A 24,169-nucleotide genomic window follows, 5' to 3' on the forward strand; every position below is an offset into this window, starting at 1 on the left:
ACAGTACCTAATAAATTACAAGAATTCAATAAATAGTAGCCAATGACAGTAGTAATAACAATCATTTTCCCATGTAGTAAGAAAACTGAAAACATCTCCAGAATTTGTTGTAGAAGGCACTAAAAATTTTACTTTGCAAAATTAAATTAATTGTCAAATTGTCAGTTTTTCTCATCTTTAAAATGGGATAATACTAATGCGATAGCTGAAAATTCAAATAAGACTATTCTATATTAAAACTGTAAATTACTAAATTAAATGTTACTCATAAAGATTCTTTGATAACAAATCCTTGAACATCTATGCAATCTTCAATCGTAACATGGAAAAGCCCTGTTTGCATTTGTAACAAGACTATGATATATTTTTTAAAACACATTGCTCCAAGAACGCTGGGTCTACCTAAACCTTAGGACCGTGTAACCGTTCACCACTTGAAAAGACTCCACTGAAGTCACACGTCAGCTCACCTCTCCCTTCTCTCCACCAAAGTGACGAGCAGCTGCACCGTGTCATTTGCGAGGTCCTGCTCACTGCTGCACACCGAGAGGTTGCTGAGGACCTTCTGCAAGAGGTAGCCAACAATCCACTGAGAGCCCTCTGTGTCTGCTCCAAATGCTGTACTGAATGGCACGCTTATCTTCAGAGAAAACAAATTTTTTAAGGTCAGAAAGAAAGATCTGCCGGAAAAAGGAAAGAAAACAAAAACAAAAAACCCCGTAGAGAAATCAAACTGAAATTAGCACTAAATCTGAAGTACTGCTTACTTCACACCAATTTTCTAAATGTATTCATTTCCAAAGTCCAAAAAGGAACATCATCAATCCACTGACGTTTCCCAGTGTGGTTTTCCTATTAGCTTTAATTATTCTCATATTACATACACAGTCACACATTCACACCAAATACAAAGAACATAAATTAATCCATTCCCAAACAGTACTCTGAACTTAATATAGGTTAAAATAAGCAGAAATCACATGATATGCTCTAGGAAAAGTTAACAAAACGGCATGCTGTCCACACAGTTTTCTCCAGTGTGGAAGATGCTCAGCTCTTACATTCTGATGAGAAAATCACCAAGAAAAAAGTTCTCATTTCTATAATTCCCATGCTCATAAATCCAAACGAAATCAAACAGTTTTACATTCTGACCTGATCGTACAGTTTCTCATCCACCAGGAGATAAGTCTTTGCCCAGCGTTTTAGAAACCAAACAATATCTTTGCCCATCTGAGGGCTTAGCAGGTGCGTGAGATCTGCCCTTATTGCCCGAGACTCAACTTCTGAAACTCTGAGCACAGCAGACAACAGCCTGTAGGTACAAAAAGGAAGTCATTTATTCCTTTATCAGTTTATTGGCTGTCTAACCATATTTTTTTCCTAAAAAGCCCTTTTCTGTTTCTCAACTCTCTGAAGTTTTCTTCAAGAGGGTTGGAGACAGATGCCCCATTTTACTGCTGACCTTTCAGGAAGCAGGAGAAAAGGAAGAGAGTCATGGCTGGACTAGTCATGGCCTCTGTTGGGCTGTGATTACACGTGCGAGTCTCAGCACTACTGTCTGAAGAGATTTTTCAGGTTCAAAACAGAGAAATGCACACAGTTAAAAGCTACTTAAAACCCACGGACACTGGTCGTTTTATGGTGTGGGGACCGGCCAGCGACTCACCCAAAATGTTCTGAATACTCAGTCTTGTCTCTAAATCTGACAGTCCTATTTATTTCCTAACAAACTTGACTTTTAACGTTATTTTTAAATAAAAATGTTGCTAGAATTACCTACATAAGTGCATGTATTGTCCTTTCTACACGACCGAATTCATATGCTGAGCAGCGTAAAAAAAAAAAAAAAAAAGGCTTTGTTCTGGGTTTGGAAGGGGGCACAAGGGATCTATATTTAACCTGACTTTAGCTAAAAGGCAAAGAAGCAAAGGACTTAGGCGAAAGAGCCCATCATGACACCATTCTAGGAATATCAGCGTGAAGGCAGGAACGCTGCTTTCATCGCTGCTCTCAGGGTGAGTGAAGCCATCTCCCTGCTGTGAAACCTCACGGCAGTTTCAGCCCCTCACCCACTGCTACCTCCTTCGCAGCTGGCGACATCCCCCTTCTCTGACCTTCTTCTTTACACAGGTGGGTTTAAGGTCTTCTTGTTTCACTACATGCACTCGCTATGCCAACAGTGCTCACAGTTTTAAAAATGATTTTACAGTGTATGTGAGCAAAACTAAGCCAACGATCTCACAATGCATTTTAAGTTGAAGTATCAAATTTTCCCCATAAGAATAAAGAGCTTAAATATGTAATCTGCAGGCTCTCAGAACGTGCACTAAGCAATCACAGTAACCATGTAAATGTATGCACTGGGATGTAACTATCCTAGAATTCTGATGCCCATCACCATCCATGTGAAAGAGAAACAAGTTTTTCTTTCACAGTTGGAAGCTTTACACTTTCTTTTTCGCCTTAAATTTTTATTCCTATTTCATTTCCCCGCAGACTATTATCCTAATATAATAAACTTCTTACACTCGCTTTATCGATCACACCATATACTTCTCTGAAACAAGTATGTATAGGTATTAAAATATAATTTTTAAAAATCTCCAGTGATAAGACTGTGTTAAAAATGTCTTCTGGATTGAGTTATCGTTACAAAACTTAGTAGTACACAATTGAGCAAAATATCACACAAATTTAAATAAATTATTAAACACATTTATTAAAAATGAAACTTTACGTACAACACAGGGAATATAGCCAATATTTTATAATAACTATAAATGGAGTATAAACTTAAAAAACTGTGAATTACTATATTCTACACCAGTAACTTACACAATATTGTAGGCCAGCTATACTGCAATTTAAAAAAATTAAAATAAATAAAACGGATGTATCTTAATAAGATTAATGTGGCAGGGTTTGATTTTTCCAAATTAGTCCATGTGTAATTCGATTCCTGTTTTTCATTTCAATAGATATGAGCACTGAGAAAACGCGTTCACATAAATTAATGGGAGGCGTCTTTAGAACAGTGGGGTCCCTCAAGTACGTGACGTAAAGCTCACGCTGACGGCACCCTGTAACACCGACAGGTCTGTAACACCCTGAGGTCTGCACACCTGGCCCTCGGGCAGCCGGCCTCCTTCCCACGGCACTAACAGTCTGTTAACAACCGCGCCATTCCCTTACTTCTTCCCTCTCCCACACGAGGAGCTTGAAAGGGGGAGCAATCTGTCTGCTCTAGAACAGTGCCTGGTACGGAGTAAGCACTCGATAGTTACTTGTCAAATGATGATTTCTTCAAGAAATGCAAACCACTTTCTTAGTAAACAAGGCCTGTCTCCCTCCTGCCGTTCAATGTCACACTCGCTCTTTGGACTGAAGAACAACGGTGACTCCTGTTGTTCCGGTCCCCACCTCAACCCTTCACAGGCTTTGCTCTCAGACACCAAAATGTTTTGCTCCCCCACTGATACCCAAGACTGCAAAAATTGAAAAAGCACTGAAAATACAAGGAAAGCATTCCTGAGGGTACTGCCCAGGCAAGAACAGTGACACAGAATACAACAGGACAGCACCCTGAAATGAACTGACTCTGCAGGTAACATTCACCATGAACCAAACCAAAGCAATTACTCCACCTAACGCTGAAAGCAATCCCAAAAGGAAGAAATAAAACTTTTCCAATAGAGCACTGACATTGACATTTTATTTCAAATCAGAGAATCCAACAATAAAGGAAATAAATTCCCAAACATTTCCTTGATATCCACTTAACAGTTTAATTAAAAAAAAACATATTTTCTATTGCACAGGTTTAAATGGTATCTATGTTATTTTGCATTAAAATAAAAAGAATGAGGGGACAGCACCTTGTTTGAGTTCATGATTTTGCAACAGACAAAAACCAATATTATGTCATTATTCTCTCTGTCTGCAACCTAAAGTTTAAGATGCTGAAACTTAAATTGCTGTTTTCAGATCCACTTTTAGGAGGATATTTAGTTCACGTTCATCCCTCCTAACTTCACCATCAAGAATTAATGGAAGTTTTACCACTCCTCTCAGGAAGATCACAGTGAATTCTTTCATTTGAGGCACACTGCCATCTTATAACAGGGCTCTCAAGGTTCACACACACTCAGGACAAATATTTCTACTTTATGAGAGGCCAGGAAAGCCACCGGAAAGTCATTCCAGCTTCCTGAACAATAAATACGTGTTCACGTTCACCTGGTTTCTAAGAATGTGCCATTCTTGGTGCTTTCACTCAGGCGCCTGAACCCGCATTAGCACTGCTTTCTGATGGTCAAGGGATGTGTCTGCAGGAATTAGACCAAATGTCCCTTCAAGGCCTCACTGCATCCAGAATAATCTTATACTTGTCCTCCTCGGTACTGGACACAGCTGTCAATTCCCACCAGAGTGGCACCGCTTAAATGTGCTGAGTACTTGCCATCCTTGTTTGTTTCAAGGCTTCTCCGAGTTTTATCTTCTTTCGTGTGTCAGCTTTACAACCCGCCTGTCACTCGAGTCATCTACCCGTCAACTCAGAACTTATAAAACAGAATAAATTACAAGAGCACAGCTATAGAGGTCATATTACCTAATCACAGAATCTGTTCTGTTGTACCCTGGGATGGAAGAAGCCTTTTCTCCTGGAGATCCCAAAATTTGAAGTGTTGTATTAATGTCAACTTCAGATGAATGCTTAATGGAATATTCCATTATTTCTGGAGGTATTAGCGGAGTCTCTCCCTGAGTATCATCAGCTAAGAGGTAGCCTTCAGTTTAAAAAAAATTAAAAATGAACACTTAACAATCTACATTTAACAAATTGTACTATAAATGTTTTCAGTTTTATCTGATTTATATACACCATATAAATTGATGTAAAAGTAAATTATAAATGTTAATATGTTAATTCAAGTTTGATGAGAAACTTGCTGTTTCTAAGATAATTAACCCTCAAAAAACACAGGAAAGGACAAAAGTTTTATTCACCAACTTTATAATTCATACTGACATGTAGGCTTTTTACTCTGTGATCTTTTAATAATTTTCAGTACTATATTCTGTAAAGTTAATAGGAATTCTACTATTATCTTTATCAAAAGTCAATATTTGGGAATGCCTTTCCAAACATTAAAGTTGTTTTTTTTTTCCCTGATTATTTAAAATACAGAAACACTGACAACATGGTTACAGAAGAAGACCCTAAAGAAAAGTAAGACTGCTGGGATTTGAACTCTGGCTCCAGACATTAACACCAGTGTGACCAGGGCTGGTCTCTAAGTCTCAGATTCTTGGCGTATAAGACGGGGTGATAATTAATAATGATAGTAATAATAACAGCAACAAGGACAACCATAATACCTAATAATAGTACTAATGCAGAGGCTACAATGAATGCCACATAAAACATGTGGTACAGAACAGGCACTGAACACGTGCCAGCCAGTACTGTAGAGAAAAGCAGCCGTAGCTCTGTGACATACAACAGCTGTGTCCAGATCTCAGGCCAACCCTACGTATGAACTACCATTATTAACTCAGGAAGCTTCTCTTAGGGCTGAGACTGCTCTGCTGGCAATTACATTTTACAAAGAAACAACCAACCGACCTGTAACTAAAATAAGCCAGTGGATATCTTCATACAGATCATCCAGCACCTTGCTGTCGGCAGAGCCTGAAGCAGGTGAAGCGAGGAGCTGTTGTTGCCGCCGCTGCAACTGCCCGTGGAGCCGCGTTACTCTTTCCTCTAATAAACTACAAGAAGGAAAATATCAACGGCTTCATGAAGCTCAGTAAGCAAAGACCCAGAACGACTTATTGCCACTTATTAGACAGCAGAAATTAAGATGTTAGCACAAAACACATATACAAAAATATTTATTATGTACACAATGTTCTCATGGCGCTATAAGAATTGTGATTTATTGTTTATGACATAGAATTAAAACAACGCTTTACAAACAATCAAGGTTTATTACAACAGGCATTTGAAAACCGGTTATTCCAAGATGTTACTGATACGGGTCCCATCACTTCTCATACCATGTTTTCCATAATCTCTCTGCCATCTATGCTGTGGTACCTGGGCTCCAAATGTACAAAAGCCAAGGAACGCAATCGTGAGTGGGTTTCTGTCCATTTGTTCCGTGTGCTGGGGTACGGGGAGGGGGTGTTTAAAGTCTTTAAACACTTTAAGTGCTCGCCGGGGGATTGTGAATAGACAGTATTTGTCCATGGGGTGTCTTTGGACTGTGTGTACCTTGTCAGGAGAGGTATGCAGTGCTCTGCAGCAATGCGTCCTAGCATTCCTACACTGGCTAGTTGATCTGAAAACTGGTCTCGATCATCCTCCTGAAGTTCACTTATCTCTTCTTCCTCACGAGAGGCCACTCCGTTGGCAGTCTGTTATCGATGAAAGAAATAAAGACGGAGCTGTCACGTAACCGCAACACCACACTCGAAGAGGAAGGCCGAGCAGAGCCATGCCGGCCGCCCAGGCAGGTACCAACAAGGGGGAAACTCGAAGAGCAAGAGTGGGGGTATGGCCCCCCCACTATCGCACGTAAACACAGCCAGTGCACACCTCCCACCCACCTCCCACACCAGAGACTTCAACTTCTGTCACTGAAAAGATCTGACACCTTTAAGATCCACAGTCCTTTGGATATCACCTGACAACTAGCAGGGCACAGGTGGGTTACTGAAAACTAAGGAGATGAAGGTAACTACAAGCCACATCCCACAAAACACGAACCTGTTTAGACTTCTGCTCTCCATCTGAAGCTCTCAGCAAGTCCTCTGAAGGAGCTCACCTATGTTTCTAGTATTTATTATATGATGAAATAGATTTTTAATTACAATCTGGCTTAAAACTTACCAAATTCCTTGTGCCATCGGGAGCTGCTAGGTGGCACTGAATGTAGGAATTGAACACTTGAACTGCGTGTTGGGTGAAAAAGCCTTTGTGGAAATGCTTGTCATCTTGGACCAGCGTCAGCCAGGACTCCAGCAGCCTGTCGTATGCTTCCATGTACACCATGTCGTCTTTATCCAGCTGAGAGCAAAGGACATTCACAAGACAGATGGCCAGAGAGTAAGACGGACATCACAGCAAGCATCCCACAGCCAGACAGACAGGGTTACAGGTTTTCCTTTAACAAAGGTTCCCAATTATTCATCAATGATCAAGCTAACTGAGCTCGTCTTAAAATTAACTGATCAATTCAAACATTGCAGTAAATATGTATAGGCTTCTTATTAAACTTTCTAAAATCTTTCTAACTTAATCTAAATTCTTAGGCAAATAGGAATTCATGTTTATTTCTGTAAAAGACTAGCCATTCGGCGCTTTGCAGATGTGTTTTTCAAACAAAAATAATGTTAATGTTTTTCTGTAGTCAAGATGAGAACTGTTAGATTAAAGTAAGATTAAATGATTTTAGAAAAACTGAAGAATGATGAGAACAGACTGGCCTAATTAGCATGTTTAAGAACACATGGGGAGAGCTTCACAGATGCTCCTTGACATTTTATTAGAAACCAGGAAGGCAAGGATGGGCCTCAAAGAAGCCGGAGGAGGGCGCAGAGGCAGGAGGACACTCGGGAACAGCGCAGCACGTGTGAGGACCCACGGGGAAGCCCCGTGGACGGCGAGCAGACAGACTGGAAGGAGCCAGGCCTGGATGCAACCACCATGTACAGGCTGGGTCCTAACACAGCTTCAGAGTAAAGGACTCCGCCACTTGAGGAGGAAGAGCTCACACGGAGGACGCCAGACAGCGCTGCTCATCTTCTCACATGCCGGCAAGAATCCACGTCCGAATTCTGCCATTAGTTAGTAATGTGGTACATAATTCAATCTTTGCATCGATTTCTTCATCCCCAATTCACTAGATCACTATTCAGTGAAACCCGGAACACTTAGGTGTCAAGCACTATGGCTGGTGCAAAAACATAAATAACACACCATTCGTCGACTTTCAAGCTCAACCCAATGGAAAAAAGTGAGAAGCAAGCAGAGCACTTGCAGAAAATACACTACAGGCCACAAGAGATAAGCACACATTCCGGGGTCAGTTTTTAATAATGGCATCTCTCGTAAGTAATTTGTTAAAAATAAAGGAGCAGGGCCTTCGAGCTATGTATTCGACCTTAAAAGGTTTTGTTTGGCACAATCCACAGTTTCAGATGTTCTGTTAATAGGTAGCGAACCAGGAACCAGGAACACGAAAGGTCTACAGGTCTGGTCTACAACTTGCTCTCCTCGTTTCCAAAACAGACAGGCCTCAACCTACAAATACACCAACTCTAGAACCTCCATCAGAGAACGCCACCCCAAACTGTTATTTCAGCAATTTGTCAATGACTCAAAAAAGAAAGTAATGGGAGATCTATTTCTAGTATTCCAGCGTAAGCTGGACCATCAGGATACCACCTCCAGATTAGAATACACAAGCACCTAAGGAACTGCTTCCAGTGAATGGTGTTTTATGTCTTTTGCTTTTATTAACCCACGGAATACAAAGAAAAATTGTCATATTCTGGATCAAATGAACCTTTAAATTTTTAAAAAATATTTAAAAGTAATTTTGTGGGGACTTCCCTGGTGGCGCAGTGGTTGAGAATCCGCCTGTCAATGCAGGGGACACAGGTTCGATCCCTGGTCTGGGAAGATCCCACATGCTGCGGAACAGCTAAGCTCGTGCACCACAACTACTGAGCCTACGCACCACAACTACTGAGCCTGCATGCTGCAACTACTGAAGCCCGTGCGCCTAGAGCCGTGCTCCGCAACAAGAGAAGCCATCACAATGAGAAGCCCGCGCACTGCAATGAAGACCGAACACAGCCAAACATAAATAAATTTATTTTTTTAAAGTAATTTTGTGAAAACTTTACATCAGACTAAAGGGAAAGTGAAAAAAAATTCACTAGATAATTTTATTAAGATTTTAAAATAGCAAACCCAAATTTTATTCCTATTTTTCTGGCCTTGAAAGTGTTTATACTGAAAACAGGAAACATTCTTTGAATGTAACTAACTAGGACATGTTCACGTTGTGAATACTGGACTCTTACTATTACCTGTGGTGTTTGTGCCCTACAAAGTCCCCGCAAACACTGAATTAGCTAATACTCTGGTCGCTGCAGCTTTCACCATGCGCAGGTGGAGAGGTCAATAACCACCTTGTTTATGTGTGTTTCTGTGTACAGACACCTTATTTCACATGCACTGCTGATTCATGGCCAGCAGCCTGTCCCGCAAAGCTCATCTAACACCCACATTTTCTCCCTAAGGCTCACCCCACCCTCCCTGCACTTGGGCACAACACCTGGAGGCCATCGGAAACAGGAAAATCATCCTATCAGTCATTGCACTGCAAGAACTTCAATATTTTGTGACAGAATTTTGGAAAATGCCGTTTCACACAAAAATGCGAAAAACGAAGCACTGGAGACCATGAGAAGGACACCTGTTTATGGTGTGAGGGTGAAAACAACAAGGCAGAGGGCGACTACCCGGCTTGACCCCTGCTGGGAACAAGCAAGACGGCGGATCATAATTTTCGTCACTCTTTGCACACACATGTCCACGAACAATCATGAAAAGTTCCACAAGTGCTGATTTTGGGGTTGCAAAGGATTTTTAGCAAGGAAGTGAATTTGTAAATATGGAATCCACAAATGATGAGGACCAACCGTACTTGCAAACTCTAACTCTAGGAGGCTCTAACTTACTACTCATGCTGGCTCTGCTCGCTCAGGTACCACCAAAATGCTTCACACTTTTTAAAACCTTGACAGCGCATAATTTTGTTGAAGGACAGCCATATTCCTGGTTCCATAAATGCAGTATAACATATTCATTTAGGTTTATAAATACCAATAAAAATGATCAAATCAACCAATATTTTCATTACATCATTTATTTCCTTCCAACCCCTTTTGTAAATACTGCTTTCACCATCAATACAATTACAAACCATATTAAGTAAATGCTGTTGCATGAACACCAAAAAAGATACAGAAATACTCTAAACTCACAAAATATTGGGTGAAGGTTTTCCACGGAATAACTGACTGGATGGGAATGCCATATTTTTGTTTTGTCCTTGGAAATATACTGCTTGCGCATAAATTATTGAGCTTGAGAAAACTGATCACCTAAAACTCAGTCCCAGATTTCACTTATACTATCAATTTTACCAACGTTATTACAGCTCAGAGTGCTGCTGTCTCTTTACATTCACCTTCTGATTTGTTTTATCACTGAAACATCTTATTCTGACAATTTCCTTTTCTTTGTTACTATGGGCAGAAAAATGAAAAATTCTGAATTTCAAATAGCATCCAATGAAATGTTAAAAACAACAATTAACAACAAAACGTAAAAGATGGTTATTTCAAGACTTCTTGAAAGACTGTGCTATATTTTGGAAAATGCAATTAGAAAACTGAAAAATAATGAAGAGTAGCCATTTATTCTATTTGTGGTGATTCATTTCACTACTATACCATCCTTGTAGGTGACTCTATCATTCTTCCATTTTCTTATTCTTTTAGTCTCTTTTTTACTATGGATGGGAGTTGATGAGTAATGGTGAAATACTTCCCAAGATCATGAAATAGCAAAATGCTTCAAGATATGGGAGAAATCAGATCACTAAAAATCCATAATGTGTTTTAGATTTATACTAAGATTAATTACATGGTAATAAGTGTTCTTTTCGTTCTAAAGTCTCTAAGAAAGAATAAAAGTCATGAAAAACTGACATTTAAAATAGTTAGAACTGTTCAAAAACGAAACTCAAAAACTAGACCCTGGTGGTATATTGAGGGTTAAACAATGTTGTAAGAAAGAGCTGAATAAAACCTGTTCCAGCATCATCTGTTGTCATGGGATTGAGGATTCCGTATCAGTCACTATATGAAGCTTTGCAAGAGATTTTTTCTTTTTCTTTTTACTTATTATTAGGAAACATTCCTCTGAGAAGCAGGTGTGCTTCCTCTTTTTGCATGAGATCCTCCTAAGGAACTGTATCTTCAGCCCCTTCTAAAAAGTCAAACTTGTATGTACAGATATTACAGCCTGAATATCAAGACTGCTCTTTTTCGCTAGGCTTGACTTTCTACTCTAATTGTCTTTGGCAAGTTCTGAAAAGATTATTTCATTCTAAATGTTCTTTTTATAAGCCATCAGAAATTTTGCATGAAACAAAAAATTATTAAAAAAATTAAATAATCTCTATTATAGTTTTCACGACTATGCTTATTACCTTTGTTCTATCTCTCCAGGACACATCCACTCTTTTAAAGGCTGACCGATTCATGGAAGAGCAGCTGTGAAAGGTAGCCTTACCTAGACCAAGACACATCTGAGGGGTTAACTGAAAACGGAACTGATTTAAGAATGTCTACTTAACAGGAGAGTCACTCGGTGATTTGTGTATGAGAATATTTGCTGCAGCATTACTGAAAACAGTACAAATAACTTTATTGAACCATTCACTGAATGATTCCCCTAATTTTTTACATTAAAAACGTAACTTCTAACACCAATTAATGACATAAAATTATCATAATATAAAGGTACTATACAGGTCTACGTGTGAATAAACAGATGCCAAGAAAGTGATAAATGATGGATTATTGGAGAATTTTAACGTCATGCACTGTTTGAATTATTTTCACCAATGAGCATATACCATTTTCACATTACAACTGTATTCTGAAATAATATTAGGAACAAAATTACAAGAAATAGATATATTCCACTCTAATAAATGCATTATTAGAAAAATATATCTTTGTATTTGGATCAAGAAAAAAAGAAAAAAGAAAACCTGAATACTCCCATAACTAACTGTTTAAACTTTTTAGTTTAAATTTTTCCCCCAAAGAAAATACCAGGCTTAGTAAATTTACACGTGAGATCTACTGAACTAGCAAAAAACAAAACAAAAACAACCAATCTTATACAAACTGATCCACAGAAAGAGGAAAAGAGAATGAGTTGGACGGTGATCCAGTAAGTGCCGTAACCCTGACACCAAACAAATCCAGCCGTTCACAACGGCCATGACACATGCTCAAGCTGGGCTGACAGAAATGCAGGGGCAATTTTAAGATTAGAAACGTTATGAAACCAATTTATCACACCAACGGATTAAGTAGAAACACAGTTAATAATATTCAATACTCAGTCATGTTGCGATTCTGATAAAGGAGACCTCAAAAACCTTTAGCAAACGTTACTCCTAATGATGAACCAGAAAAGATTTCTATTACCACTTGTATTCCACTGCACCGTAAGAAAAAGAAACGTATCGTATGATAAGCATCAGAAATACAAATTGTGACTACTGAAAAGACTAAAAAGCTTCTAAAGACAAGTTGTTAGAATCAATAAGAATTTTGAAGAAGTAGTAAATATCAGATCAACATACAAATACCAACTTCACTTCTCTATGCCAGCAGCAATCTCAAAAATGAGGCTTACAAAAGATATATTTATAACAGCAACAAATATAAAAGGTACTGAAGAAAATTTTAGACCTAAATTAGTATAAGTACCACATTTATGGATAGAGTTAATAGAGATGTCCACTCTTCACTAAAGAATCCCTAAAATCCCAGGCACAATCCAATCTGAAAAACTGCAAAATTTATATAGAAGAATAAAAAGCCAAATATATCCAAGATTCCTTCTGAAAATCTGGGGTGGGAGGGGGATAGGAATTGACATCCCCTTAAAACAAAGCAAAACAGGGCTTCCCTGGTGGCGCAGTGGTTAAGACTCCGCCTGCCAATGCAAGGGGCACAGGTTTGAGCCCTGGTCCGGGAAGATCCCACATGCCACAAAGCAACTAAGCCCGTGCGCCACAACTATCTGAGCCTGCACTCTAGAGCCCATGAGCCACAACTACTGAAGTCCAAGTGCCTAGAGCCCATGCTCCTCAACAAGAGAAGCCACTGTAATAAGAAGCCCACGCACCACAACGAAGACCCAACGCAGCCATCAATCAATCAATAAATAAATAAAAAACAAAGCAAAACATAGGTGCAAAACTAGACTAACTGACCAATGGAAGTGATTAGAGAGCTCAGGAAGGAACCACTAATATGTGAACACTAGATATATGACACTAATAGTCCTACAAATCATTGAGAAATGAATGGCTATTCGGTGAATGTTGCTGGCAGCAAAGGAAACCAGCAACAAAGCAAAAAGACAACCTAACAAATGGAGAAAAAATATTTGCAAACCATACATTTGATAAGGGGTTAATATCCAAAATATATAAGAAACTCTTGCCACTCTAAAATAAAATAAATTGGGCTTCCCTGGTGGCACAGTGGTTTGAGAGTCCACCTGCCGATGCAGGGGACGCGGGTTCGTGCCCCGGTCTGGGAAGATCCCACATGCCGCGGAGCGGCTGGGCCCGTGAGCCATGGCCGCTGAGCCTGCGCACCGCAATGGGAGAGGCCACAACAGTGAGAGGCCCATGTACCACAAAAAAAATAAATTAATTAAATTAAATTAAATAATTAAAAACCCAACAAACAAAAGCAAAAAAAAAACACATTAAAGAAACAGATTAAGAATATGATTAAGGCTGGGAGATCAAGATGGCGGAAGAGAAGAATGTGGAGCTCACCCCCTCCCATAAATACATTAAAACTACATCTACATGTGGAAGAATTCTCACAGAATACCCACTGAACGCTGACAAAAGACCTCATACAACCAAAACTGGAAGAAAGATCATCACGTAGCCAGGCAGGACAAAAAGGAAAAAAAAAAAAAAAAGGAATTGGGGTGGGACCCGTGTCTCTGGGAGGGAGCTCTGAAAAAGGAAAGGTGCCCTCACCCTGGGAACCTCCTTCACCAGCTGCGAGATGAGCAGGACACACAGGGAGCTTCAGAGACTCGGAGGAGAGCACAGCAGGTGGACTGCGGGAGGCAGAACAGAGAGACATGCAGAGGGTCCTGGCCATCTCCCTTGCACTCCCCAGGCCTAGATGCATCTGCTGGTGCGGGCAGGGACTGGGGGCTGAACTCGGGCTTCAGAGGACACATGCAGGGGGAGGACTGGGGTTGGCTGTGTGGAGACAGCCTGAAGGGGCTGAAGCGTAGTCCAAGCCACAACCAGGGGTGTGTGCAGGAATGAGCCCAAGTCCACCACAAAAGCCCCATTGTTAGTGCCCATGAAGGGTGGGCCAGGACCACCACAGAAACTTCATAAACTGATGAATGAATTCCGCAAGGTAGCAGGATATGAGATTAACATGCAAAAATGGCTGCATTTCTTTACACTAATAATGAAATATCAGAAAGGGAAAGTAAAAAAGTAATCCCTTTTAAAATCACATACAAAAAAATAAAATACTTAGGAATAAACCTGACCAAGGAGGTGAAAGACTTATATGCTGAGAACTATAAAAACTTGATAAAGGAAACTGAAGATGGTACAAAGAAATGCAAAGACATCCCATCCTCTTGTACTGGAAGAATTAATATTGTTAAAATGGCCATACTACCCAAAACAATCTACAGATTTAATGCAATCCCCACAAAATTACCCACGACATTTTTCACAGAACTAGAATAAATAATCCTAAAATTTATATGGAACCACAAAAGATCCAGGATTGCCAAAGCAATTTTGAGGAAAAAGAACAAATCTGGAGGCATAACCCACCCAGACTTCAGACAATACTACAAAGCTATGGTAATCAAAACAGTGTGGTACTGGCACAAAAACAGACATATGTATTAATGGAACAGAATAGAGAGCCCAGAAATAAACTAACTACAGTCAATTAATCTTCAACAAAGGAGGCAAAAATATACAATGGGAGAAAGAGTCAGCAGTGGTGCTGGGAAAGTTGGACAGCTGCATGTAAATTACTGAAGTTAGAACACACCCTCACACCATGCACAAAAATGAACTCAAAATGGCTTAAAGACTTAAATATAAGACATGATGCCATAAAACTCCTAGAAGAGAGCACAGGCAAAATAACATTCTCTGAGATAAGTCATAGCAAAGTTTTCTTAGGTCAGTCTCCCAAGGCAGTAAAAATAAAAGCAAAAATAAACAAATGGGACCTAATCAAACTTGTAAGCTTTTGCACAGTACAGGAAACCATAAACAGAACAAAAAGACAACCTACTGACTGGGAGAAAATATTTGCAAACGATGCAGCTGACAAGGGTTTAGTTTCCAAAATATACACAAAGCTCAAACAACTTAATAACAAACAAACAAACAACCCAATCAAAAAAAGTGAGCAGAAGACCTAGTCATTTCTCCGAGGAAGACATACAGATGGCCAACAGGCACGTGAAAAGATACTCAACTTCGATAATTATCAGAGAAATGCAAATCGTAACTACAATGAGGTATCACCTCACACCAGTCAGAATGGCCATCCTTAAAAATTCTGCAGGGACTTCCCTGGTTGCGCAGCGGTTAAGAATCCACCTGCCAATGCAGGGGACACAGGTTCGATCCCTGGTCTGGGAAGATCCCACATGTCGCAGAGCAACTAAGCCCCAGTGCAGCCAAAAAAAAAAAAAAAAAAAAAAGAAAGATTATAAATAAACTTATTTTACAAAGCAGAAACAGACTCACAGACATAGAAGACAAACTTAAGGTTACCAAAGGGGAGAGGGAGGGAGGGAGGGTTAAATTAGGAGTCTGGGATTAGCAGATACAAACTAGTATAAATAAAATAGATAAACAACAAGGTCCTATTGTATAGCACAAAGAACTATATTCAATATCTTGTAATAAACCATAAAGGAAAAGAACATATATATATTCAGATATATATCTTAATCACTTTGGTGTACACCAGAAACTAACACAACATTGTAAATCAACTATACTTCAATTAAAAAAAAAAAAAAAAAGAATCTGATTAAAACCTGGGCAGAGCCCCCAAATAGACATTTTTCCAAAAAAGATGTACAAATGGCCAACACGTACATGAAAGATGCTTAACGTTACTAATCATCAGGAAAATGCAAATTAAAACCACAAGGAGATTATCACCTCACACCTGTTAGAATGGCCACCATCAAAAAGAGATAACAAGCATTAGTGACAATACGGAGAAAAGAGAACAATTGTGCATTGTTGGTGGGACTGAAACTGGTACAGCCACTGTGGAAAGCAGTATGAAGGTTCTTCAAAAAATTAAAAACAGAACTGCCATATGATCCAGAAATTCCACTTCGGGGTATTTTCCAAAGGAGACAAAAACACTAACTCCAAAAGATATATGCCCTCCCATGTTCATAGCATCATTATTGACAACAGTCAAGACATGGAAACAACCTAAGTGTCGATGGATGGATGAATGAATAAGAAATTGTGGCACACATAACAATGGGATATTATTCAGCCATAAAAGAAAAGAGGAAATCCCATCATGTTTTGTGACAACATGGATGACCTTGAGGGCACTACGCTAAGTGAAGGAATCAGACAGCGAGACAAATGCTATATGGAATCTTAACAGATCAGATTTGGGGTTACCAGAGGTGCGGTATCGGGGGCGGGAAACTGGAGGAATTGTGGTCAAAAGTTACAAACTTCCAGTCATATGATAATTAAGTTCTGGGGATGTTAACGCACACATGGTGACTACAGCTAACACTGCTGTGTGGTGTACAGGAAAGCTGTTCAGAGAGAAGATCTTTCTTTGTTTTTTTGTTTTGCTTTGTTTTGTTTTTGAGGTACGCGGGCCTCTCACTGCTCTGGTCTCTCCCGCCGCGGAGCACAGGCTCCAGACGCGCAGGCTCAGCGGCCATGGCCCACGGGCCCAGCCACTCCACGGCATGTGGGATCCTCCCGGACCGGGGCACGAACCCACGTCCCCTGCATCGGCAGGCGGACTCCCAACCACTGCACCACCAGGGAAGCCCCAGAGAGAAGATCTTAACAGTTCTCATGACAAGGAAAAAATTTTATTCTTTTCTTTTTATTGTGTCTATGAGATAATGAATGTTAATTAAACCTATTGTGATAATCATTTCACAATACATATAAACCAAACTATAGATGTGTAAATCAAAATTACGCTGTACACCTTAAACTTATATGGTGATCTATGTGAATCGTTTCTTAATAAAACTGCCAGCAAAAGAAGAAAAGGAAACAGAAATATAAATGAATGAATGAATGTATGTATGTATGCTGCTGACAAAACCTGTTATCCATATGGGAAAAAGTGAAATGGGATCCCTACTTGATACCATATTCGAAGGTAAATTCTAAGATGGTAATGTCATGAAAGGCAAACTTTTAAAGCATTTAGAAGAAAACACTGGAAGGGTAGGTGTCTGAAACAAGAAACTAATAAAACAAATTATTAAAAAAATGTCAATAAGTTCATTTGACAATGACAACTACACTAAGATGAAGAACATTTGTTCACCAAAAGATACCATCAAGTCTAGGGACTTCCCTGGTGGTCCAGTGGGTAAGACTCCACCCTCCTAATGCAGGGGGCCCGGGTTCAATACCTGGTTGGGGAACTAGATCCCACATGCATGCCGCAACTAAAAGTCCACATGCCACAACTAAGGAGTCCCCAGGGCACAGCTAAAAGATCCCGCAACTAAGACACAGCGCAGCCAAAATAAATAAATATTTTAAAATACCATTAAGTCTAAATGTAATATGGTATGATATAACTGGATCCTCGAACAATAAAAGAACATGGTTGGAAAAATGGTTAAACCCAAATAAAGCCTACATATTAGCTAATAAAAATACACCCATGTTGGGACATCCCTGGTGGCACAGTGGTTAAGAATCCGCCTGCCAATGCAGGGGACACAGGTTAGAGCCCTGGTCCAGGAAGATCCCACATGCCATGGAGCAACTAACCCTGTGTGCCACAACTACTGAGCCTGCGCTCTAAAGCCCGCGAGCCACAACTACTGAGCATGTGTGCCACAACTACTGAAGCCCATGCACCTAGAACCCGTGTTCCACAAGAGAAGTCACTGCAATGAGAAGCCTGTGCACCGCAACACAGAGTAGCCCCCGCTCGCCACAACTAGAGAAAGCCCACACACAGCAATGAAGACCCAACCCAGCCAAAAATAAATAGATAAATAAATTTGTTTTTAAAAATGCACCAATGTTAATCTCTTAGTTTTAATAAATGTACCATGGCTATACAAGATGGTAATATTAGGGGAAACTAGGTATATGGGAATACCGTACTAGCTTTGCAACTTTTCTGTAAATCTAAAAGTATTCCAAATAAAAAAAAAAAAAAGATACCATAAAGTGAAAAGAGGAGCCACAAAACTAGGAGATCTGCAATACAAATAAACCAATAAGAAATGAGTGTGCAGACTATATAAAGAATTTCTTTAAATCAGTAAGGAAAAGACAATCTGATAGGAAAACAAGCAACAGAGTAAACAAGCATTTCATAATAATAATCATGGGAATTATGTATCGATATGTATGAAAAGATGCTCAATGTTATTAGTACCTGGGAAAGCAAATTAAGATCATATTTCATACTGTGAGTCTGGCAGAAGCTGTGCTGGTGAAGATGTGGGTCACAGGAATGCAGACACCACCGTGAGCATGGAGTCCAGTCACTTGAGCAAACGATGGGAAACTATCCTTTTTTTATTATTATTATTCATTTATTTTATTTATTTGACTGCGCCTGGTCTTAGTTGCAGCACGTGGGACCTTTAGTTGTGGCATGCGGACTCTTAGTTGCGGCATGCGGGATCTAGTTCCCTGACCAGGGATCGAACCCAGGCCCCCTGCACTGGGAGCACAGAGTCTTATCACTGGACCACCAGGGAAGTCCCGGGAAACTATCTTTGAAAACTGAACGTTACATAGCCTATGATCCAAAACTTCCATTCTGAGGTTTAGACCTTAGGAAAGTCTCACGAAAGTTGCTAGGAAAAACGTTCAGTGGAAGAACGTTTACTTTAACACCGTAACGGCAGAAAAGGGAAACCCAAAATCTCCTTTACGGCAGAATGGGAAAACAAGGTGTGGTATAATATTCACACAACGACACAGCTTACCATATAAATGATCAGAGAATTTAAGACAAGGGAATGTTAAAATTTAGAACAGCGGCCACCTCTCCTGCAGGGGGGGCGGGGGGGGCCGTGCAGCTAGCAACAGGAGTGGATGAGCACTCCAGTTACAGCAACCTCAGGACCAGGAAAGTTCTTGAGTTGGGCTGTGGGCTCTCCCACAGTCGCTTTGTTATCTGTTTTATTTTTTCTCTTCATCATATATGATATAATAAAGTCATTGATGCTGGTTCTGAGGACAGAAGAAAAGGCATATAAAATGGCCAGGTAGCCTTTCTGAAGAGCCGACCAGATAGTGGAAGTGGAGCAGAAGAAGCAGCGGACCTTCCGCAAGTTCACCTGCCGCGGCGTGGACCTCGACCAGCTGCTGGACATGTCCTATGAGCAGCTGATGCAGCTGTACAGCGCGCGGCGGCGGCGGCGGCTGCACCGCGGCCTCCGGAGGAAGCAGCACGCACTGCCGCAGCGGCTGCGCAAAGCCAAGAAGGAGGCGCCGCCCACGGAGAAGCCCGAGGTGGTGAAGACGCGCCTGCGCGACATGATCATCCTGCCCGAGCTGGTGGGCAGCATGGTGGGCGTCTACGATGGCAAGACTTTCAACCAGGTGGAAATCAAGCCTGAGATGATCGGCCACTACCTAGGCAAGTTCTCCATCACCTACAAGCCTGTGAAGCACGGCCGGCCCGGCACTGGGGCCACCCACTCCTCCCGCTTCATCCCCCTTAAGTAGCCTGCTGGCCAATAAAGGTAGAGACTTGTCTAAAAAAAATAATAAATAAATAAATAAAATTTTTAAAGGCCAGGTAGAGGCGTCGGACGGTAGAATGTGGGAACAGTGGGCATGACGGGAGATGGGGGAGGCACTCGCCTCTCCCGCTCTGCTGGTGAGGGCGGTTCGGCGTTCCTTCCTTCCTCACAGTGTCAGTTGGAATCAGGTTGGCAATACGACATCTGCACGAGTTGCTGTGTGGCTGACAGGGTCTTGGTGCTCTGGCCTGATGTTAGGCCTGAGCGTCTGAGGTGGGAGAGCTGAGTTCAGGACATTGGTCCACCAGGGACCTCGCGGTCCCACGTAATATCAAGCGGTGAGAGCTCTCCCAGAGATCTCTGTCTCAACGCTAAGACCCAGCTCCACCCAGCGGCCAGCAAGCTCCAGTGCTGGGCACCCCATGCCAATCAACTAGCAAGACAGGAACGCAACCCCACCCATTAGCAGAGAGGCAGCCTAAAATCATAATAAGTTCACAGACACCCCAAAACACACCACTGGACGCAGCCCTGCCCACCAGAAAGACAAGATGCAGCCACACCCACCAGAACACAGGCACCAGTCCCCTCCACCAGGAAGCCTATGCAACCCACTGAACCAACCTCATCCACTGGGGGCAGACACCAAAAACAACGGGAACTACGAACCTGCAGCCTGTGAAAAGGAGACCCCAAACACAGTTAGTTAAGCAAAATGAGAAGACAGAGAAATATGCAGCAGATAAAGGAGAAAGGTAAAACCCACCAGACCAAACAAATGAAGAGGAAATAGGCAGTCTACCTGAAAAAGAATTCAGAGTAATGACAGCAAAGATGATCCAAAATCTTGGAAGTGGAACGGAGAAAATACAAGAAAGGTTTAACAAGGACCTAGAAGAACTAAAGAGCAAATAAACAATGATGAACAACACAATAAATTAATTAAAAATTCTCTAAAAGGAATGAATAGCAGAATAACTGAGGCAGAAGACCAGATAAGTGACCTGGAAGATAAAATAGTGGAAACAACTACTGCAGAGTAGAATAAAGAAAAAAGAATGAAAAGAATTGAGGACAGTCTCAGAGACCTCTGGGACAACATTAAACGTACCAACAGTCGAATTACAGGGGTCCCAGAAGAAGAAGAGAAAGAGAAAGAGTCTGAGAAAATTTCTGGAGAGATTATAGTTGAAAACTTCCCTAACATGAGAAAGGAAACAGTCAATCAAGTCCAGGAAGCACAGAGAGTCCCATACAGGATAAATCCAAGGAGAAACACACCAAGACACATACTAACCCAAGTATCAAAAATTAAATACAAAGAAAACATATTAAAAGCAGCAAGGGAAAAGCAACAAATAACATACAAGGGAATCCCCATAAGGTTAACAGTTGATATTTCAGCAGAAACTCTGCAAGCCAGAAGGGAGTGGCAGGACATATTTAAAGTGATGAAAGGGAAAAACCTACAACCAAGATTACTCTACCCAGCAAGGATCTCATTCAGATTCGACAGAGAAATTGAAACATTTACAGACAAGCAAAAGTTACGAGAATTCAGTACCACCAAACCAGCTTTACAATAAATAAAGGAACTTCTCTAGACAGGAAACACAGGAGAAGGAAAAGACCTACAAAAACAAACCCAAAACAATTAAGAAAATGGTAATAGGCACATACATATTGATAATTACCTTAAATGTAAATGAATTAAATGCTCCAACCAAAAGACACAGACTGGCTGAATGGACACAAAAACAAGACCCGTATATATGCTGTCTACAAGACACCCACTTCAGACCTAGGGACACATACAGACTGAAAGTGAGGGGATGGAAAAAGATATTCCATGCAAATGGAAATCAAAAGAAAGCTGGAGTAGCAATTCTCATATCGGACAAAATAGACTTTAAAATAAAGACTAATACAAGAGACAAAGAAGGACGCTACATAATGATCAAAGGATCAATCCAGGAAGAAGATATAATAATTGTAAATATTTCGGCATCCAACACAGGAGCACCTCAATACATAAGGCAAATGCTAACACCCATAAAAAGGGAAATCGACAGTAACACAATCATAGTAGGGGGCTTTAACACCCCACTTTCACCAATGGACAGATCATCCAAAATGCAAATAAGTAAGGAAACACAAGCTTTAAATGACACATTAAACAAGATGGACTTAACTGATACTTCTATGACATTCCATCTAAAAACAACAGAATACACTTTCTTCTCAAGTGCTCATGCAACATTCTCTAGGATAGGTCATATCTTGGGTCACAAATCAAGCCTTGGTAAATTTAAGAAAGTTGAAAGCATATCAAGTATCTTTTCCGACCACAACACTATGAGACTAGATATCAATTACAGAAAAAAAAAACTGTAAAAAATACAAACATGGAAGCTAAACTAAATAACGCTACTAAATAACCAAGAGATTACTGAAAAAAATCAAAGAGGAAAGAAATCAAAAAATGCCGAGAAACAAATGACAATGAAAACACGACGACCCAAAACCTATGGGATGAAGTAAAAGCGGTTCTAAGAGGGAAGTTTATAGCAATACAATCCTACCTCAAGAAACAAGAATACAGAAAGAAGAACAAAAAAACCCCCAAAGTTAGCAGAAGGAAAGAAATCATAATGATCAGATCAGAAATAAATGAAAAAGAAATGAAGGAAACAACAGCAAAGATCAATAAAACTAAAAGCTGATTCTTTGAGAAGATAAACAAAATTGATAAACCATTAGCCAGACTCATCAAGAAAAAAGGGAGAAGCCTCAAATCAACAGAATTAGAAATGAAAAAGGCGAAGTAACAACTGACACTGAAGAAATACAAAGGAACATGAGAGATTACTACAAGCAACTATATGCCAATAAAATGGACAACCTGGAAGAAATGGACAAATTCTTAGAAAAGCACAACCTTCTGAGACTGAACCAGGAAGAAATAGAAAATATAAACAGACCAATCACAAGCACTGAAATTCAAACAAAAGCCCAGGACCAGACGGCTTCACAGGCAAATTCTATTAACACCTATCCTTCTCAAACTCTTCCAAAATATAGCAGAGGGAAGAACACTCCCAAACTCATTCTACGAGTCCACCATCACACTGATACCAAAACCAGACAAAAATGTCACAAAGAAAGAAAACTACAGGCCAATATCACCGATGAACACAGATGCATAAATCCTCAACAAAATACCAGCAAACAGAATCCAACAGCACATTAAAAGGATCATACACCATGATCAAGTGGGGTTTATCTCAGGAATGCAAGGATTCTTCAGTATACACAAATCAATCAATGTGATACACCACATTAACAAACTGAAGGATAAAAACAATATGATAATCTCAACAGATGCAGAAAAAGCTTTCGACAAAATTCAACACCCATTTTTGATAAAAACTCTCCAGAAAGAAGGCACAGAGGTAACCTACCTCAACATAATAAAGGCCATATATGACAAACCCACAGCCAACATCAGTCTCAATGGTAAAAAACTAAAACCACTTCCTCTAAGATCAGAAACAATACAAGGTTGCCCACTCTCACCACTATTATTCAACATAGTTTTGGAAGCTTTAGCCACAGCATTCAGAGAAGAAAAAGAAATAAAAGGACCCCAAATCGTAAAAGAAGAAGTAAAACTGTCACTGTTTGCAGATGACATAATACTATACACAGAGAATCCTAAAGAAGCTACCAGAAAACTACTAGAGCTACTCAATGAATTTGGTAAAGTAGCAGGATACAAAATTAATGCACAAAAATCTCTTGTATTCCTATACACTGATGATGAAAAATCTGAAAGAGAAATTAAGGAAACACTCCCATTTACCACTGCAACAAAAAGAGTAAAATACTTAGGAATAAACCTACCTAAGGAGACAAAAGACCTGTATGCAGAAAAATATGACACTGATGAAAGAAATTAAAGACGATACAAGGAGATGGAGAGATAAACCATGTTCTTGGATTGGAAGAATCAACATTGTGAAAACGACTCTACTACCCAAAGCAATCTACAGATTCAATGCAATCCCTATCATACAGTAATCAAGATGGTATGGTACTGGCACAAAAACAGAAATATAGATCAATGTTAACAGGACAGAAAGCCCAGAGATAAACCCACGCACATATGGTCACCTTATCTTTGATAAAGGAGGCAAGGATATGCAATGGAGAAAAGACAGCCTCTTCAACAAGTGGTGCTGGGAAAACTGGACAGCTACGTGTACAAGAATGAAATTAGAACACTCCCTAACACCATACACAAAA

General features: G+C 40.2%; 1 protein-coding gene and 1 pseudogene across 2 annotated transcripts in view; one reads left to right on the forward strand and one right to left on the reverse strand.

The window, feature by feature from the left end:
* XPO4 (exportin 4) overlaps positions 1-24,169 on the reverse strand; it is a 105,814-nt gene that overhangs the window by 12,435 nt on the left and 69,210 nt on the right. For both annotated transcript variants that reach the window (XM_065895960.1, XM_065895959.1), the window contains exons 10-15: positions 6,899-7,075; positions 6,281-6,423; positions 5,630-5,775; positions 4,613-4,790; positions 1,156-1,315; positions 471-640 (exon numbers count right to left, since the gene is read on the reverse strand). In XM_065895960.1, coding sequence (XP_065752032.1) covers positions 471-640; positions 1,156-1,315; positions 4,613-4,790; positions 5,630-5,775; positions 6,281-6,423; positions 6,899-7,075 — 974 coding nt within the window. The remainder of the gene's footprint in view (positions 1-470; positions 641-1,155; positions 1,316-4,612; positions 4,791-5,629; positions 5,776-6,280; positions 6,424-6,898; positions 7,076-24,169) is intronic.
* Positions 19,055-19,847, forward strand: LOC136137847 (small ribosomal subunit protein uS19 pseudogene; annotated as a pseudogene).

The sequence above is a fragment of the Phocoena phocoena genome, chromosome 18 (assembly GCF_963924675.1).
Source record: "Phocoena phocoena chromosome 18, mPhoPho1.1, whole genome shotgun sequence".
Taxonomy (NCBI): Eukaryota; Metazoa; Chordata; class Mammalia; order Artiodactyla; family Phocoenidae; genus Phocoena; species Phocoena phocoena.